Raw genomic sequence first — 21,768 nt, forward strand, 5'->3', positions numbered from 1 at the left:
TCCTGAATGTGTTTTCTGAAGTCCTGAATGTGTTTTCTGAAGTCCTGAATGTGTTTTCTGAAGTCCTGAATGTGTTTTCTTGAAGTCCTGAATGTGTTTTCTGAAGTCCTGAATGTGTTTTTGAAGTCCTGAATGTGTTTTCTGAAGTCCTGAATGTGTTTTCTGAAGTCCTGAATGTGTTTCTGAAGTCCTGAATGTGTTTTCTGAAGTCCTGAATGTGTTTTCTGAAGTCCTGAATGTGTTTTCTGAAGTCCTGAATGTGTTTTCTGAAGTCCTGAATGTGTTTTCTGAAGTCCTGAATGTGTTTTTGAGTCCTGAATGTGTTTTCTGAAGTCTTGAATGTGTTTTCTGAAGTCCTGAATGTGTTTTCTGAAGTCCTGAATGTGTTTTCTGAAGTCTGAATGTGTTTTCTGAAGTCCTGAATGTGTTTTCTGAAGTCCTGAATGTGTTTCTGAAGTCCTGAATGTGTTTCTGAAGTCCCTGAATGGGTTTTCTGAAGTCCTGAATGTGTTTTCTGAAGTCCTGAATGTTTTTCTGAAGTCCTGAATGTGTTTTCTGAAGTCCTGAATGTGTTTTTCTGAAGTCCTGAATGTGTTTTCTGAAGTCCTGAATGTGTTTTCTGAAGTCCTGAATGTGTTTCCTGAAGTCCTGAATGGTTTCTGAAGTCCTGAATGTGTTTTCTGAAGTCCTGAATGTGTTTTCTGAAGTCCTGAATGTGTTTTCTGAAGTCCTGAATGTGTTTTCTGAAGTCCTGAATGTGTTTTCTGAAGTCCTGAATGTGTTTTCTGAAGTCCTGAATGTGTTTTCTGAAGTCCTGAATGTGTTTTCTGAAGTCCTGAATGTGTTTTCTGAAGTCCTGGATGAGTTTCCCAAGTCCTGGATGAATTTGCCGAGTCCTGGATAAGTTTCCCAAGTCCTGTATTGGTTTTCAACTTTTTGAAGTTTCTGCTCGTCTTTTTTTATCTTTTTTTTTGGTTTTGTAAGTCTAGGATCGGTTTTATAAGCCCAGGATCGGTTTTATAAGCTTAGAATCGGTTTTGTGAGTCTAGGATCGGTTTTGTGAGTCTAGGATCGGTTTTGTTTATTTATTTATTTATTTATTCATAAGAAAACCGTAATCAATAATAATAGATATTATTTCAGGATCTTGTCAAGCTTATTCATAATTAATATTCAAAGGATGGTAATTTCATAATAATCATAGTAGATGGACAAATTTTGCTTCTGAAAAAAAGAGCTGAAAAAAAAAGCATTCGAATATTAAATACAATGTTCATCATCAAGTTCATCATATTAAAGTCTATTTGACCACCAGTCAAGCTCAAAATTCTTGCACAAGGTTGAAAGTTATACTCATTTAAAACCGTAAAAAAATTAAATTAATAAAATAGCAATAAAGTGAGTTTAGGATCGGTTTTGTGAGTCTAGGATCGGTTTTGTAAGTCTAAGATCGGTTTTGTAAGTCTAGGACCGGTTTTGTAAGTCCAGAATCGGTTTCTCAAGTCCTGGATGAGTGTGTCAAGTCCTGGATAGGATTTCCAAGTTTTTGGAGTTTTTTCTCATTTTTTTTATTTTTTTTTCGTTTTGTAAGTCTAGGATTAGTTTTGTAACTCTAGGATCGGTTTTATGAATCTAGGATCGGTTTTGTAAGTCTGGCTCCAATTTCACGTTACCTTGTTTGTTGTTTTCTGAGACTTTAGTTTAGTTCTTCAAGTCTTACTTTGGTTTTTTAATAATTGGTTCGATTTTAGATCGATTTTATTAGATTTGGATGTGTTTTTTCGGTCTAGGATTAGTTTCCTAGAGACCAACCTCGTTATTTCAAGCATATATAAAAATTTTATGACACTTTTGGGATTTAAATCGGTTCTTTTGGAATTTGGATCGGTTTTCTGGGACGTGGGTCAGATTCTTTGGGTTTCTTTAGGACCTGCATCTGTATTTTTGGATTTGGGTGGGATTTTCAAGACTTCTTTGGAACTGAAGTCAGTTTTTTCGAGATTTCGATTATTTTCTTTGGGATCGTTTTCAAGACTTCTTTCTGACCTAGATCGATTTCTTTGGGTTCTAGATCAGTTTCTTTGGGAACTAACCATATATATGTTTTATCCAGGTGGTTTCCAGACCAAATTGATGCACAAAGACTTGGGCTTGGCCTCCGGAGTGGCATCAGCAACCTTGACACCAATTCCTTTGGGAACTTTGGCACATCAACTTTTCACAACTGTCATCGCCCATGGTCTTGGGGACAAAGATTTCTCCATAATTTATGACTTTATCCAGGAACAAGGAAAGAAGAAGGCATAAATTGAAAAATAAAAAAAAAATTGGATACTGTTGAACCAGAACCAGAACCAATTTTCTCCTAAACTAACATAATATGGTGCCTTTGATTAAATCAATACCAATGGTAATAGAAAATTTAAAAAAAATTCCAGAGATCCAAAATTAATTAATCCATTAGAGTGCCTTTGAGAAAATCAGTGCCAATTGATGCAAATTCAAAATTTAAATTTGTTTTTCAGGATAAAATAAAAAAATTACTAATAAATAAAAAAATATAAATAAAAATTGTTAAAAACTAATATCAATGAATTTGCATTCGTTTTAGTCAATTTTTGTTCTAAACAAATATTTTAAAGTGCCATTGAATGCAAATTGATTTATTTAAAATTTAAATATATATATATATATATATATATATATTTGTTCAACAGTATCCAATGAATAAATTAATTAAAATTCCATTAATTATATAAACTAATTAAAAAAAATCGAAAAGTCTGCAAAATGATCTGTAAATTTGCATTTTATCAAAAATCTCAGAAAGTCTTCGAAGTGATTTGTATTATTTGTATTGTGTAAATAATATTATTAAGTGGTGGAATAATATATAATTACCAACAAAAATTTGGCTTTTGAATTTATAAATTTTTTGGTAGAAAAAATCTGAGTTCTAATTGGAGAATCATTGAAATTTCATGTATACAATATTTGTTCTAAATGATATAACTCGTAAAGGGTTTATGTGGTGCAAATGAAATATTCGACAAATTTGTACAAAATTGAATTATCTAGAATATTGTTTAACACTATAATGCCCTACAGCAACTCGATGTATTTTAAATTAATATTTGAAAATAGATATTTTATCCTAGGGCTTCAGAAGTACATTCACTTACGTAATAAGTCGTTTATGTATTTATTTGGTATATGTCTTGTAAATTCTAAACGATTTATAGAAAATTAAACTGTCTATAATATTGTCTAATATTATAAAACCCTACAACAACTCGGTATACTTCAAAATCGTCCCCAAACAATGGGGTTGTTATCGAGCATTCTGGAATTGCATTTGCTTATAGTAATTCGTTCATGCATTTATTTATAATTTGTCCTGTAATTTCTAAACTATTTGATTTTAACGAAATATTTGACAAATTTGTACTAAATTGAATTATCTAGAATATTGTCTAATACTATAACACCCTACATCAACTCGGTATACCCAAAAAATAATTTTGAAAATACTAAAATTTTATAGCAATTTTTAAATTTTTAACTAATTGTGTAGTGTAAGTAAAAAATTGAATAGACTTATTACAAATTAAATAATATGCAAAGTAATAATAATTTACAGTAAAATAATAATTTACAAAAAAAACAACTATTTTACGAAACATTTTTAATTATTTATAAAATATTATAAAACAAAATTTTAATTGAATCACCTAATTTTATTCGAATTATATAATTAAAATTTGAATTTCTTAAATACTTTAAATAATAAATATTTTATTTTTCATGAAGTCATAACATTGAAAAAAAAATACAGCAGATGTAATTTTGTACAGAAAATTTTTCTATAAAAATATTATTTTGGTAAGTGTTTTCTTTTGCAATAACCCAAATAAATATTTTAGGATTTTAAAAAAATGTCTCAAGAATAATTATAATACTGTTTTAATATTATATATTCATAAATAATAATTTATCAATTTAATTTAATAATTTATTAATTAAATAATAATTCTAAAGGCATATTTTGAAGGCAAAATTAATATAATTTTGTTCTGAAAAAAGTATAAATTTTTTTATGAAAGCAAATTATAAAGTTATTATAAATATTATAATTCACAGCATTTATTTGAATTGTGTTCTATCATAAATTTACATTTTTTTAAAATAAAAATAATTTTAGTATAAAAAATAATATTAATGCATAAATATTTGCACTTGATTCGTTTGGACGTTTTTATTTTTTTATAATATATACACTTAAAAATAAATATTTCAGGATTTAAATAGACGTCTTAAGAATCATTATATATATATATATATATATATATATATATATATATACATCCATTACCATATATAAATCCATTACCCTGAAACCCAAACACAAACCGTCGCCATGGCATTTTCAGTCTCAGGAAAACTTTCGAAGAGCGAACAACAACGCTCTGGAAAAAAATTAATTAAAAATACAAACAAGTACAAATAAATATCAAAAATAATTTTAAAAAATTCCAGAAAGTCTACAGAATTGATATCGATGATAAAAACGATAGTGTTTCTAATGAAAATTCGTATAATAAATCCAAAGTGTTGATAATCAATATTCATGTGGGGTTTCCGTTTGAAACAGAATATGGCAGCAGCTATTTCGCCTGAATTGACTACCATGGACAGGGATGAAAGGGTAAATTAATTGATATATATATATATATATATATTATCTAGTAATTAAATTAAAAAATCAGTTCAGCAAATTTCTAATAATAAACCATCAGGGACGACCTTTAATACGATCGTCTTCATTTCCGATGTGCAGTCATGCAAATATCCTCCTTTTATGGCATCAGGAAAAAATACAAGTACTTCTAAACATGCATTTTTTATAAAAACATCTCCAAAACAATCAATATATATATATATATATATATATATATTATATAAAATAAATTAATTATTTCAAAAAAAAATACTAGGTGGATAGATGAAAATTTAGGGTTGCATGGATTTTTCCTTATGCATTATAAGAAATTAAAATTAAGAAAATGATATAAAAAATTAAGAAAAAATATTTTAGGTGATTTCATAAATATATTATTTTGTTTAGATAATTTGCTTTCAATTTGTTGTAAAAGGGTGAGAATTTAGGGTATGCATTTTTTAATTTTGTATTATAACAAATGTTTTGTAAAAATTAAAATACAAAAAATATGGTACTAAAATTTTAAGACAATTATTAAGGGTGAATCTGTAAATATTTAGTAAGTTTAAATAAATTGTAATAAATTTGTTGTTAGAGGGTAATAATTTAGAATTGCATGTATTTTAAAATTTTGCATTATAACAAATTGAAATATAAAAAAAATTGGTTCAAAAATTAGAATACAAAATATCCAAGAGAATAATGACTATTGGTGAATTTATAAATATTTAGTTGGATTAAATAAATTGCTGTAAATTTATTGTAAAAGGGGTGAAAATTTAGGGTAGTATGTATTTTTTAAATTTGCATTATAAAAAAATAAAATAAAAAAAATGGTTTAAAAAATCAAAGAATATTATTATGAGTATACATAATTTAGTTTAAATAATTTGTAGAGAATTTGTTTTAGGAGGGTGGAAAATATTGAGGGTTGTATGTAATTTTTAATTTCGATTATAAAAATTAAAATTAAAAAAAATTGGTTCAAAAATTAAAATTCAAAATATCCAAGAGAATGACTATTGGTGAATTTATAAATATTCAGTTGGTTTAAATAAATTGCAGTAAATTTATTGTACGAGGGTGAAATATTTAGAGTTGTATGTATTTTTCAATTTTGCATTATAAAAAATTAAAATACAAAAACAATTGGTTCAAAAAATTCAAATAAAAAATATGGGTGAATCTAACTAAATAGATTTTAGTTCAGAAAATTTATTATTTTATGAGGGATGAAAATTGATAGAATTACCTAAAAGGCTAAAAATTAAGAGAAGTTTTTTTACTTATTTCTGCATTTGTTAAAAATATCTTAAAAAAAATTATCTAAACATTTAATGAGATAATTTATAAAAATATATTGTTTTATACCTACTAAATTTTTTAGAATAAAAATTCTTTTGAAAAATGACTGACTGAGAAACACTAGAGTTTTTATATATTATTTTATAATATTTTGATTTAATTAATATTTTTTTAAAAATATTTACAAGTATTTTATTAAGATGATTCATTTTTCAATGACTCACGATATAAGTAACCTACATTTGTTGGAATTAACATTGAGAAATAGTTTGCTAGTTCTTGGTTAATTTTAAACAAGAGTAAAAGTTATAATTATTCTCAATCACAGAGCATAAACACAATAAAATTGTATAAAATCAATTACGTAAGATTACTAAACTTTAGTAATAAAAAATACCTAATAGTATTGGGTACCAAATATTTCATTATTTATTTATAAATGAATAATCCTCATATCAAATCTTGATTTTCAATTTCAGACTGATCTCGACTTGTACAATTTTTATCTCTAAAATTCGTCATCGAAAATGTCTAAATAAAAACGCAACATTTGGAAATGTTTGAATAATGAACCATTGTCAGGTTTAATTTGATAACAAATTGCAAAATCAGGTTTTGGCAACTAGTTTAGTGAATAACCAACATTCGAAAATTTGTACAAAAGTATGATTCAATATTTGAATAAAATTTAAGATTTTTTAAAAATGTTTTTAGGAATAAAAATTATACCTTGGTACGTTGTTTCTGCAAAGAAAATTTCCATCAGTTGGAAAAATATTTATAACTTTTGAACCCTTCGATTAATTTGAATGATGTTTTAGGCAAATTTATTTAAAATTGAATACCTAACAATATTGTTTAATATTATAATACTCTAGAACAACTCCTTATACTCTTAAAATGCTCCAACATCTGAAATTTCAAAGTTTGCATAAAGCAAGTCCCAGTAAAATAAGCTGTAATATGAAGTTTGTATCTGGTGTTACTTTTAAACCATTCGATTAATTTAAATGATGTTTTCGGCAAATTTGTTTAAAATTTAATACTTAACAATATTGTCTAATATTATAAGATTCTAGAACAACTCCGTATACTCTTAAAATGATCCAACATCTGAAATTACAAAGTTTGCATTAAGCAAGTCTCAGGAAAATATGGGTTAATATAAATTTTATATTTCCTGTAACTTCTAAACCATTCGATTAATTTAAATGTTGTATTTGACAAATTTGGTCAAAATTAATCAGTCTATTATAAATAAATAAAACTAGGATGCTTTAATGTAAATTGTCTTTTAAAATCCAAATATTCCGTGAAACTGTTAATATAAATATTTATACTTCACACAATTGTTCACAAATTTGTGAAATATTAAGTATATATATATATATATATATATATATATATATATACATATACACAATAAATTCGTCTCAATTTGATAAGATATTTTCAATTTAGGTATTTGAAAATCAGTCCATTGATAACATTGTTTCCATTCTAATCGCGATCTTCACCCAGTAAAGTTAAAGTATCGATTGTTTGTGTTTTCAAATAATAATAATATAAATATTATTATTTTAAATTAAATTAGACATTTTAAAGTGTGTTTCAAAATGGTTAAAAAAAATTTACAAAATAATTCTTCTACAAGAATTAATACACAACCCGGAGGATCGACTTATAATACAGGCGGTAGTACTAGTGGGGTGAATACTACTAATAATTCGCAATCGGATTTTTTTTCGGTAAATAAAGATAAAAAATAGTACTAGAAAATTATGTAGTGTTTAAAGAGGTTTTGGTTTACGGATTTTTACATAAGTTTTTTTTTCAGTTAAAATCTTTGGACGCAAATCGATATGCCACCAAAAAAACGATTGCCCAAGGGATGTTGGACATCGCCCTTCTGACTGCCAATGCAAGTCAACTCAAATATATTTTACAAGTTGGGGAAAAACACGAATTTTACACCCTTATGTTGACTTTGATCTCCATTTCCATAATTCTACAGGTGAGAAAAAAATTTAGAAAATTTATCAAGACTATTCGTTTGTTTCTGAAAATATTTTCAAATTTTTTTTAAGAACTTCCCATACAGATTTTTAAGGCAATTTAACTAATACGGCTTTGAATATTCTATAAATATGTGAAGGTATTCCTGAAAGGTAATTTTGTTCTAGGAAACCATTTGTCACATAAGTATTATTGATTTGAATATGAATACCAAATGATAATAATAAGGGTGTTTGTAATAGTTCAAGGTTTAAAATTTAATCAGGGAGCTGCTAGTATAAGCCTATTCTAGTATTTGATTTTTTATGATATTGATTCGATTTATCTCAACCTGATTGGTTTTCGAAATATTCAAAAAGGAAATTAATTAACCGATTACAATTTATTTAAAATTATTTAATTAATAGTAAAAGAATACCCTAATTCTTATCTCAAGTATAAGAGAAAAATTAACTTTTGATGGTAATATTTTTTATAAACAGTTTTTTAAGTATACAGAGTTACTAAAGGCGTTTGTATGTTAGACAATATTGTAGACTGTTTAATTTTAAACAAATTTCCCAAAAACAACATTTGTATTAATCAAATCGTTTAGAAGTTACAAAAGATATAAAAAAATAGAGCATCAATATTAATACATATATGCCTCTGAAGAAAAATGCGTAGAAGCGTTAATGATCAATTTTTGAAGTCAAATTTTTTTATATATTTTATTAAGTAAGGTACACATTTTTATATACTATAACAAGGACAATTTTATTGGCTATACAAAATGTTAATTCATTTATTAATATGTCATACAAAAATTTGTGTGAAAAATATTTTTTCAAAAAAGTGCACTTCCTTACAACGTTATTAAATAGCATTGTGGGTTAAACAGAAACAAATATGTCTATTTTCAAATGCAATTTTAAAGTATTCCGTGTTGCTGTACCTAACCTACAATATGAAAAATTATCATAGATAATAAAATTTTAACCAAATCTGTCTAATAGTTCAAGGTCTAATATTTTATTCACCTTATAATCTGGGGGCTGATAGGGTCAGTTATTTTGTTAAAAATATAACAAATTTCTATGTAAATTTATGTGATTTTATGAAAAAAAAACTGAGAATATAAATGAAAAACATTATCAAACAAGAAAAAAATTCAAACAAATCTGAACAAAAATATTGATCTTCCAAAAAAGTAGAAATTTTTTAATGAAACTCGTAGAAAATATCGATTATATTTTCAAAAATCAAATCTTTCTCTTGAATAAATCTTTCTAATTATCACTTTCAAAGTGCATAATGTAGATTTTTCTGATTTATTTATTCTCTTACCGTTGACGTTGAATTCTGGGACATCTTGTATTAATATATAAATATGATTCTCTTCTATTAATAAAAAAATGAACAAAATCAATAAAAATTAACCACAAATTAAAATATAAACAAAATTTCACCAAAGCCATAAAAACTTTCAAAGTGCCTAATAAAATTTAAAAATTTTTTTTTTCAACCCTCTTACCATTGACGTTGAGTTCTGGGACACTCGATATTATTATAAATATAATTCTCTTCTATTAATAAAAAAATGAACGAAATAAATAAAAAATAACCACAAAAATAAAAAATCAACACAATTTTACCAAAACCATGAAAACTCTTAACTTTCAAAGTGCATAATGTAGATTTTTTTCTGATTTATTTATTCTCTTAGCGTTGACGTTGAACTCTGGGACATCTCAATATATAAATATAACTCTATTCTATTAATAAAAAATTGAACAAAATCAATAAAAATTAACCACAAATTAAAATATAAACAAAATTTCACCAAATCCATAAACACTCATAATTTTCAAAGTGCATAGTAAAGATTTCTTCTGATTTTTCTCGATCCTTTCAACTTTGACGCTGAATTCTGGGACACCATGTATTAATATATAAATTTAATTTCATTCTATCAATCTGTCGGGTGTATTTTGCTTACAAAATATACACTTTTCACGAATTTGTAGTAGAGGGTGAAAAGAAGTTTTACTTCAAAAATTTTTGATAGTAATTTTTATGGCATGTGGGGTATCATTTGAAAGGCCCTTTTTAATAGAATCTGAATACTTAAATGAGTTTTGAAATTTAGCAACAATATTTTTTTAAATTTTAACAAATACATGGCGTTGACATATAAATAATAACCAAAAAGTAGATTATATAATGTGGGAAACAAATAGTGACATATAGAGATGAATATTGTAGAGAGTGTCATTAGAGACAATAAACGAGTAAGGTGTGTTAATAGAGACAAATGAGGTTAACATAAATTTTTATTTTTATTTCTTTTCTATTAACCTTTAAGGTTGTGATCGGTGTAATTTCGTTGACTTTGAACCTGCTGAGGGATTGCAAAATGCACCTGAAGGAGTACCATCGTTCGGCCGAAGTAATAAATCACGTAACCACAGCCTGCGCCTTCGCAGTCGCCTCCTTAAATTTAATAATAAGCGCCTTCGACCCATCGACACTTCGATATATCTGTTATCAATTGTTAGATAAATAGATAAATAGATAATCGATATAATTATATCTTTTATAACTTTTAAACTATTCGTTTAATATCAATGATGTAAGAGACAAATTTGTTTAAAATTAAATAATCTGCAACTTTGTCTAACACCACAAAACCCTAAATCAAATCGGTATACCCTAAAATCGACCTTAAACATCAAAATAAATGTATTAGGTTGTCAAATATCTCCCTTCCGCCTTTTTGTATTATAAACCAAGAGCAAAAAAGCGGAAGGGAGATATTTGACAACCTAATACATTTATTTTGATGTTTAAGGTCGATTTTAGGGTATACCGATTTGATTTAGGGTTTTGTGGTGTTAGACAAAGTTGTAGATTATTAAATTTTAAACAAATTTGCTTTTTACATCATTTATATTAGTCGAATGGTTTAAAAGTTATAAAAGATATACTAAAGTACATCTAAGTCTGTTTTTACACGGTAGATTGGTTCCAGAAGAAGCCGTGTAAAAAAAAGTGCAAAAAAAGACATTGATCTCATACAAAAATGGGTGATTTGTTCCTAATCTCTAAAATCTATTAAAATTAGTGAAAAACAAGAATTTTTAAGAACAAGAATTCATGTTTATTTTATTAAATCAAATATATAATGCTTTTTTTCACAAGCATAGTAATTAATGATAAAAAAGATATGCACTCTAATCTTAAAAGTAATATAAATTAAATGTATGGCAAGTTCAGGAACTAAAAAACTATGTTGTGAACGAAAAGAATAGGTCATTCAATTTTTAAAAATATAAAATAAAAAAATAAAATTCACTTAAATCTTTAAGCTGGTATTCGCAAACTATCGATACTATCGATGGTTTCAGACTTTTTTCTTTCATAAATACTTTTTTGTGATATGAACATACTTCGCAAAAATTAAATTTGACAAAAAAAATTAAGTACATAAAATTTCAAATCGTGCTAAATGGAATAAAATCGTGTAAAAAAATTAAAAATATTCAATTTTCAAACCGTGTACAAAAAGACCGTGTAAAAACAGACTTAGGTGTACTGCACTTTATTCATTTTATTTAATTTTATTTATTTTTTATCATTTTATTTGGTTATTCAATGACGATTTTAGAGTATACCGAGTTGCTGTAGGGATATATGTTGTTGGATAAAATTATAAGTCATGTAATTTTAAACAAATTTGCCTTTTACATCATTCATATTATTCGAATGGTTTGAAAGTTATAAAAGATATACTAAAGTACCGCACTTTATTTATTTTATTTTGTTTAATTTAATTTTAAATTATTTTTTATCATTTTATTTGGTTTTTTAATGACGATTTTAGAGTATACCGAGTTGCTGTAGGGATTTATGTTCTTAGATAAAATTATAAAGCATGTAATTTTAAACAAATTTGCTTTTTACATCATTCATATTAATCGAATGGTTTGAAAGTTATAAACGATATACGAAAGTTATAAACGATAAGTACTGCACTTTATTTATTTGATTTTGTTTAATTTAATTTTAAATTATTTTATTTGTTTTTTTAATGATCTTTTCAGAGTATACCGAGTTGATTTAGGGTCTTGTGGTGTTAGACAAAATTATAAATCATGTAATTTTAAACAAATTTACATTTTACATCATCTATATTAATCCAATGGTTTAAAAGTTATGACAGATATATTAAAGCTTTGAATTTTGGTAACAACAACGCGTGGGGATTATATTTTGTTGGGGTTTTTGAAGTTAATTATAAAGTATACCGAGTTGCTTTAAAGTTTTGTGATATTAGATAAAGTTTTAGATTATTCAATTTCAAACAAATTTTGATCTCATATCACTTAAGTAAATCGATTGGTTTTAAAGTTATCGAACATAAATCAAAGTGTTACATTTTGGCAAGAATATAACGAGTCAGGATTGTATATTTAAATTTATATTTAAATTTTAGATATGAATAAAAATTTTAGAGTATACTGAGTTGCTGCGGAGCATCATTTTATTAGACGAGGTAATACGTTGTTTAATTTTAAATAATTTCGTCTTTTACATAATTCAAATAACTCAATTGGTTTAATAGTTATGAAGGATATACTATAGTGTTGCTCTTTATTTATGCTTAAAATCTGCAAATGTAATTCCATTTTCAAATGCATTTTAAGAGTACACCAAGTTGCTGTAGATAAATATAATATTAGTCAATAATATAGACAATTTAATTTAAAAAAAAATTGTCTAATGTAACATATGTCTAAGACAAACATTTCAAAAGTTACAATAAAAAAATGCGCTAACGCGCTGTTCCTAAAATCGCTATACTGCAGTTAAATGCGCTCACACTGATTGTCTATTTTCAAATGCAATTTTAAAGTATACCGAGTTGCTGTAGGGTTTTACAATATTAGACAATATTATACATAATTCAATTCTAAACAAATTTGTCAAACATACAATTTACCTCAGACAAATACTTAAATTGATTTTGATTTTATCACAGATAATTGTCGGAATTTTATTTATCGCAATTGGTGGCCTGAACATCAACAGAAGTGGCGACCAATTGGCCGCAATTATATTGAACGACATCATATTGATTTTGGTGTTTGTAATATCTTTAATAAATGTTATTATATCAGGATTCGGAATGGAACACTCGAATTATCCTTTGCAAACTATTATAAATGGAGACACACCCTTGTAATAGATAGTAATAGTAATAGTAGTACTAGGGAATAACAACTTGTATATAAAATCAAAAATGTGTTAAATTTTTTGTAATTTATTATTATAATTTTTTTGGTTAGGTTTTGGCCGCAATTTTGAACGCAATTTTAACGATTTATGGTCATCATCGTCCTGGTGACCAGGCTGATGACGTCACCAGGATTTTGAACCAGACAGCCTTAGGTTTTATTATGGGAACTTTAATTTGTGATGTCGTTAAAATGAATATTGGGCCTTATTATACAAATAATAAACAAAATAGTGTTAATAAAGAATTTATAGTAAAATAAATTTTGGATTTGCAAATTTTGAGAAAAATGTTGCAAATACTTCAGGAAATATAGTTGAAAATTGAATGTGTGAATGCACATGTTATTTTATTTAGATCTTTTTTGAATTATTTTTTAATTTATTGATTTTTATTAATGTGAAATATGAATATAGGGTATAAAGTTTTATTATAACTAGTAATGTATGGCATCGTGCCTTAAGGCAAATTGCTGGAACTTCCCGTACCGTAATGAAATATTCGAGAAATTTTAAACGTTTTCAAATATATTATTACAAATACTGTAACTTTCATTATTTTTGCCATCTTGTTATATCTGAGCAAATCAAATGTAAATCATAAATCAATTATTACATTAACGATCGTCATTTCATTTCGAATTCAATTTAAAAAAAAATAGTTGCCTAATTTACACAAAATTGAAAAAGTGCTCCCGTATAGTCACAGTCTAAACGCATTTGCAAATAATTCTGTGCGACATTTTCACGTATACTGTGCTTAGCTTGGCGGCATTTTCACATTTTTTCAATTGTTTTCACAAAATTGGAAATGTGCTCCTGTATATAAACAGTCTAAACGCGCTTGGGTTAACATTTGTACCAGAGTGGCGCTTAGACTGTGCTTAGCCTGGGTCATTTTTTGAATTTTTTAATCCAAAATTACAAAAATATTTTATGAAAAATAAAAAAGGTGTAATAATTTTTCATATTCAAAAGCAATTGTTTTGTCAATACAAGCAGAAAGTTTTTTAGATCATTCAAATCGGACGCTTAGTTCACTCAAAAACTGCCAGTTTTTGCACATTTAGCTCTGTATCTCCGAAACAGCGGGACCTGTCTTTGCCAAAAACTAATCACCTCTTTTTCCAATCATTACAAATTGAATGTTTTTTAGATCATTCAAATCCGATACTCCGTCCTCTCAAAAACTCGATTTGTATTTTCTGCACTCTTTGCTCCATATCTCCGTAACAGCTGGACCTGCCTCTGCCAAAAACTAATCAGCACATCTACCTATCAATAAGAATCGAATGTTTTTTAAACCATTCAAATCGGTTAATCCGTGCGCTCGAAAACGTGGACGAAAAAATGCGAACATACAAAACACACACACACACACCCAAACATCCATTTTTTCTTAGGTATGTCAAAATGTTCAGAAACCTTCAAAACGTCGAGACTACCCTACGGAAATTTTGGTAAAAAGTTGAGAAATTAATTTTTATGGGTCCAATATTTAATTTTTTATTAATTTAAAAATTATCAGGCTTTCTTTCATCACTTTTAACATTATATTTTCAAATTTTATTTATTTATTTATTTATTTATTTATTTATTTATGTATTTTTATGTTTTTTTATTATTTATTTATGTTATTTTATTTTATTTTTATTTTAGTGTCTGCAAGGGATAGCTTGTGTAATTTTAGGTTCGGCCCTGGACATAAATAAATTGCAGCAACAGGACAGGGCCAATTTAGGGAATAATATTTGTCTGTCCCTAAATATTGTAACAGTCGTAATAAACGTTATTTTGAGTGCTTTTGATATGAAATACGATTCTATAAGATCTATGAATAATGTTTCGGATTTTAGAAATTTTACTTCATCATAGGAAAAGATAAAAAATTATATATATTATTATATATAATTATATATATATTATATATATATATATATATATATATATATATATTTAACTTAATAATTTTATACAAAAATTTAAGACAATCAAAATACTTTGAATTTGTTAATTTTAAGCAACGTTTTACATTTGTTCAATGTAATAATGTCATATTTTTATTTAATTTTTCAATAATATCAAACATTTATACAACTTTGTTTTTATATATTTAAAATTAAATATTTGTCCTATTTTTTCAATGGATATTATTTAAAAATGACATCATATGATAAGTACTCATAAATATTTTTTTAACACTAACTTTAAATTTTAAAATATTTGTACTAATTTTTTATATTGTTAATAAAATTATTTTAAACAAATTAAATTTTGTCTACACATATATTTCTATTACCAATTTTTATTATGTATTTATTTTCCACAATAGTATTATCAAGAAAAAAATAGAATGAGTTTTAAAAAATTATATATAAAAATAAAACTAAAACTCAACTTTCATTTATTATTCCAATTTTTGTATTAAAATTATTTTATACAAAAACATAATAATCTAGAACTTTGTCCACCAAAAATATTGTGTTTATAAATAAAAATTTAATATATAAATTGTCATATATTTATATATATATTTAATTTAGTTATTTATAACAATAATGTTTATTTATAGTTCCTAAGAAATATTTTGAAAAATATCTTTATAAATATATTTTGTATATCAAATAAACTTATATTAGTATACATGTAAGTTATTTTAAATTATATACTCAGAAAAATGTATTATACTCATATTTGAATAAAGTTTGTATCAAAAATGTTTTTAACATAATTTATTATATATATATATATATATATATATATATATATCTTCTTATATATAAAAATGGATCGCAAAATGTGTTGGTAAGCGCATAACTTCATAACGCCTGGACCAATTTGACCAATTCTTTTTTTAAAATGTTCGTTGAAGTCCAAGGATGGTTGTTACGGCGAGAAAAAAACGAATAGTTGCCGGTAAAATCCTAAAAACAGCCCTTTTGTTCTTTAATCGAGTAGGCAACGCAATTTGTAAAAAAAACAATGATCTATGTCATGACATTTTGTGTAGTTTTTGATAATCTAATTTTGAATATATTTATATAAACATAGAAATATCTTTCTATTAATCAAGCTATATTGGCAGCCAAAAACATTGATGTAAATTAATTAAATTTCAAAATTCAAGAACAAATTACAGGCGAATCAGTTGATTCGGCAACTAACCAAGACGATCCACCGGAGTTTCTAAACTCGCTGGATTTGCTAGGATTGTCACCTCACAATCTTCAATTAAAGGTTGGATCGGCAATTATAATGTTGCGAAAAATCGACCAACTATATTCAAAGGATAGTATAAAGCTGAAGATGTTCTCGCACCATGCATCCCATTGCGTTTCCAGTGCGTTTATGGTATCATTAGGAGTTTGTGGTATTAATTTAGATAACCTATGTTTGTTTGTGGTATTAATTTAGAAAAACCCTACAATGAAAATTGAACTGATTTTTTCATTATGATTTACATTATTAAAATTACTTACTTTTAAATGCTTATAGTGTTTTATTTAATTATTTTTAATTCACTCCGAATTATTGCCAGGGTGACGGTTCTGTTCAGGATAATTTTTTGCAAAGAATAGAAAAAAGGTAGGCACAAAACACCGCCACATTACAATTTTTTTTGACAGGACGAAGTCTGTCGGGCCGGCTAGTATATATATATATATATATAATATATATATATATACGTATATATATATATATATATATATATATATATATATATGCATATTTAATACTTTTTTGTAATAATATTTGTAATTTTATTTTCAAGTTTTTGTATTAAATTTTGAAGCAAACAATTAATTTTAGAACAAAATTTTTATTTATATAACGAAAATGCATGAAATAATAATATGATAAATAATAATTAGTATTGAAAACAAATTTTGGTTAATATTTCATTATATATATTATAATTTACAGCAAAATTTTGTTACTAAATATAACTAAATCTATATAAATAAAAATAAAGTCGTGCATTAAATTTATTAAATTAATTGAACAATTAATTAAATTGACAAATTTGTGGAAATATTAAAAAATTATAAAAATTGTAACTTATATATAAAACATAAATAATTTGGATTAACATAAGTATGTTTTTACTCTAATACATCACTGATTTTTTAAATTTTAGTACAATCATTTCAATTATGCAACCAAAAATGCATATAAATGCATAAATTGCAAGGATTCTTATCAGATTCTAATTCGCAGGCGTTCGGATTTATTGTAAGTAATTTTAATACCGAATATTTATTATAAAATAATAATAGTATACAAATATGTATATATAAGGTTGTCAAATATCTCCCTTCCGCCTTTTTGTATTATAAACCAAGAGCAAAAAAGCGGAAGGGAGATATTTGACAACCTAATATATAAAATGTTTGAAATATTAAACTGAAATTTATCCAGTTTAGTGTCACAAAATTTGTGTAAGGATTTAACTAAAAAAATATTTTAAATTAAAAAAATCTGTGGTTACTGGAATAATTTTTGTTCTTTAATTATATCGGATATTAAGTGTTAATTAATGTATTATTTATTTTAATTAGTTTCGTATATGTGGCTAAAATAATTTATTTTGGTGTTATAATTAGAATAAAAAACGAAGTTAAATCATGTTAAAAAGTTACAATTTTTTGGATAATAAACATTTTGTTGATTTTAATATCTATGCAGAATTAAACATTTATTATTTATTGTTGTTATTATATTTTTATATAATTTGTATGAATAAAAGATTCTGAAGTGCGCCTGGACAAATACATCTTGCAAGAAAGATTTTTCTTTGGATTCATGAATAACACGTTATGGCATCTATTAGAATCTTTTGGAATTTAAAGGTAAGTTATTTGAATTTATATTTTTGTCTATATATAAATATGTATGTATATATGTATATATAAACTACAGTTTGTAGTACAAACGGTGCGACCTGAAAAAATCCTCAAATATGAACTTTGGATTTGCATTTTTTATTATATCCCTTGTAACTTTTAAACGGTTTATCTAAAATTAATGAAATATTCGGTAAATATATGCAAAATTAAATGCTCTATAATATTGTCTAATATCAAACATCTTCTCTATAGCAACTCTGTATACTTTAAAATTCTCTTTGAAATTAGATAAATGAATGATAATGCACTGTGAAGAGTCAATTTAAATGCGCTTATATTTATTATATCTTTTGTAACTTCTGAACGGTTTGTTCAAAATAAATAAAATATTTGGTAAATTTATTTAAAATTGAATGGTCTATAATATTGTCTAATATTGTAAAACTCTACAGTAACTCGGTATATTTTAAAATCCGCTTTGAAATTAGATATCCAGTATCCTAAGTATGAAAGTGCACTGTGAAGAGTCAACTTAAATATGTTTTTATGTATTATATCTTTTGTAGCTTTTGAACGGTTTGTCTAAAATTAATGAAATATTTGGTAAATTTGTTTAAAATTGAATTGTTTATAATGTTATCTAATATTATAGTGACCTACAACAACTCGGTATACTTTAAAATCGTAATTGAAAATAGACCTTTAATTCAAGGCAAAGTTTTTTACATAGTATTTGCTGTGATAGGGTATAATAAACAGTATATTTCATTTTTATTTATAATAAATAAGCATACAAAAATATACACTAAAATGTACATAAAAATTGATACAAGTTTTATGCATAATTTTAAATCATTTAGATAAATTTCCAATCCAAACAATTTTTCCTCAATGGATTTTTTCTTTAGAATTTACCGAAAAAATATTCTATTATATTCTTATGCTAAATATTTCGATTTTTAAGTTGCAAAATCTATTCTTTTCGGTAATTGTTTAAATAAACAATAACATATCGTTCAATGTAACATTTCCATTGTACATTAGTGCTGTTAATAAATTGTGTAAATAATAAATGTGGTTATTATATCATTTATGGTCAGAAAGTTGTTTTTTAGACGAACCCACCTAGAAATAAATACTTGGGATAAATTTTCAGGAAATTTTGTTTGTTTTATATTTTTATAAAATAATATATATATATTTGTTTTTATTATACTCGAATTTCAACGTCGTCAGATGCAAAATGCGTCCTGAAGAGCTCTTCGAAAACAAATTTGTTTAAAGTACTTTTAAATAATTTCCAAGTGAAAAAGTACACATCTTTGGTTAAGTTTTAATATATCAAATCGCACAAGATTTTTTTTTCATTTTATATTTTTCTAAAATAGTATATGGATTGATAAAAATTTATTCAAATTACAACATTGTCGTATTAATTGTACGGTCTGAAGAGCTCGTTAAAATCGATCAATCAATTTTCATGCAATGTTGTGTAGTTTCATTAGTTAAAGTTTAATAACTCAAATTTTATTAGGAAATAAAATCAATTTTTATTTTTCTAAAATTGTATTTAGATTGAAAAATATCTTTCTCAAATTACAACAACTTGGCATTAACTGTGTATCCTTGAGAGCTCGTTGAAATTGAATTCTGATATAAACCATATGAATTAACATGTACTTTATTAACAATGTTAGTATGTAAAATTTTATAAAAATCATTTTATAATTTTCAATAATCCATTTATTACTGTTTATATTTATTTTAAAATGCGATGAATTTTTATTAAATCGTCAAATATATCGATATTTTGCAATAACTCTCTATTTCCTAAAAAAGTGTTAATTGAAACAAAAATCGTACAAGATTTCGTAAAGGTGCCGAAAAATAATTTTAAATTCACTTAGATATTTATTTAAATAATTATCGACAAAATATGAGAAAATATTGAGTTGTGGGAATAAAAAAATATAATATAAATATTTATAGACGGAGTTGCAAATAATAAAATTAATAATGGAAAAGTGTTTGGCCAAGTCTTGGATTTGTTTAGAAAATTAGTTTTGGGAGTTTAGGGATTTTAAGGAGCTCTGCAGGCTGTATTTTTAATAATAAAATCATGTAATTTTGATATATTAATGTTCAGAATACATACTTAAATATCTAGTACTAAAAAATTTTTTGTTTTTGTTTATTAAGAAATAATAATATTTTTTTGTATGAAATGTACTTCAAGAGTTACTTTAGGACATATTTCAGAAAATGTTTATAAAACTTTTATTTTATTTTTAAACAAGTTATGGAAGTATATTTATAATATTTTTATAGTTTAAACAAGTTATACTTTGAATATTAAAATTTATGAGTTTTTTGTCTATTTCGAAATTTTTAGAAAATTAATAATTTTTCTTAGAAAACTGCTTCAAGAAGTTGTCTGAAAAAATGTTGAAAAAAAATTAATTTAAGTTAAAACAATGTGTCATAATTTAATTTAAATATATTTAATCAAAGTTATAATAATAAACTGAAATAATAAATATAAAATAAAATTAACAAATTGAATTATATAAAATTTTTATTATATACAACTTTCTTAACATTGGTTTATATATTAAATTCACATTAAAAATAATTAATTTTAAACTTAACTCTATTTATATTAATTATGTCTAATAAATATCTAATTATATATATATATATATATAAATTAAAATACTGTATAAATAATGTTTAGAAAAAAATATTCAAGAAAAATCCAATTTCTTAAAAAATAAAATTTTTGTTCTAAAATTTTGAATAAATATATTTATAAAATAATATACGCTAAGTTAGATTCAATTCCTTATCTGCCTATGATATAATTTAATATTTTTGCTAAAAAAAATTTGATCTTTATTAAAACTAAAAGTTCAATGTCAATAATATCATTTTTAATTTCGCCTCGTGACTCGACTTTGATTTAATATTATGCAAAAACTAAAATTTCCAAAAAAATAAAATTTGCAAAAATAAGTCCACTGCCCCCTTATGAATCATATACATAATTTTCCATAAATATTTTTCAAATTTTTCTACGCCTTTTTTAATATTTTGCAAATGACGCGCCGTTTGTTTGCGAGAATATTGAATTAACAATTGGATGCTAATAAGAATCACATGAGAATTATCATGAGCGCATGACTCGCAAATGGAATAATAATAATTATTATTATAAATTTTAGTTTATAGACGTGAAATTGTAAAAAAAACTATGGAAAAATGTTTAAACAATATTTTTGTTTAAACAAATCTCAATATTTGTAGCAAAGGGGTTGAAAATAAGGGCTAGAGCTGGGAGATTGCTCTAAAAGTTTTGTTTTGTCAATAATTTTTGTAAATTTATTAATAATTAGTACAAAATTAAAATTCGAAAATTTGATACCAATTTAAATTTTTTATTGTCTGTATTTTAAGATAAAAATTCTATTTAGCTAGAAATTTTAATTTTGATATATTTAAAAAATTAACAAAAATTAAATCTTGAATAAAACTTTTTATATCGTCGCAAATATTTTGCTTAAATATTTTTAAAATATATTAAAACAATATTTTTGTAAAAAATTTGAA

The 21,768-nt window shown here is 24.8% G+C and overlaps 1 protein-coding gene across 1 annotated transcript; it reads left to right on the top strand.

Moving 5' to 3' along the window:
- Nucleotides 1-4,441: 4,441 nt before the first annotated feature.
- Nucleotides 4,442-18,122, top strand: LOC113372854 (ninjurin-1-like). The gene is made up of 5 exons (XM_026613190.1): nucleotides 4,442-4,705; nucleotides 7,863-8,039; nucleotides 13,369-13,503; nucleotides 14,975-15,094; nucleotides 18,063-18,122. Exons 1-5 carry the CDS (start codon nucleotides 4,628-4,630, stop codon nucleotides 18,120-18,122), a joined length of 570 nt encoding a protein of 189 aa, XP_026468975.1. The 5' UTR covers nucleotides 4,442-4,627.
- Nucleotides 18,123-21,768: the final 3,646 nt, after the last annotated feature.

The sequence above is a fragment of the Ctenocephalides felis genome, unplaced genomic scaffold, assembly GCF_003426905.1.
Source record: "Ctenocephalides felis isolate EL2017-DRISC unplaced genomic scaffold, ASM342690v1 CF-g0.4_SCAFFOLD_01604, whole genome shotgun sequence".
NCBI lineage: Eukaryota > Metazoa > Arthropoda > Insecta > Siphonaptera > Pulicidae > Ctenocephalides > Ctenocephalides felis.

What these genes read in the sequence shown, in the direction of transcription:
- LOC113372854 (XM_026613190.1), top strand. Translation starts at nt 4,628, where the DNA reads ATGTGGGGTTTCCGTTTGAAACAGAATATGGCAGCAGCTATTTCGCCT. An exon ending in CCATTTCCATAATTCTACAG is followed by an intron (nt 8,040 to 13,368) that starts GTGAGAAAAAAA and finishes TTTTTTGGTTAG; the next exon opens with GTTTTGGCCGCAATTTTGAA. An exon ending in GAACTTTAATTTGTGATGTC is followed by an intron (nt 13,504 to 14,974) that starts GTTAAAATGAAT and finishes TTTTTATTTTAG; the next exon opens with TGTCTGCAAGGGATAGCTTG.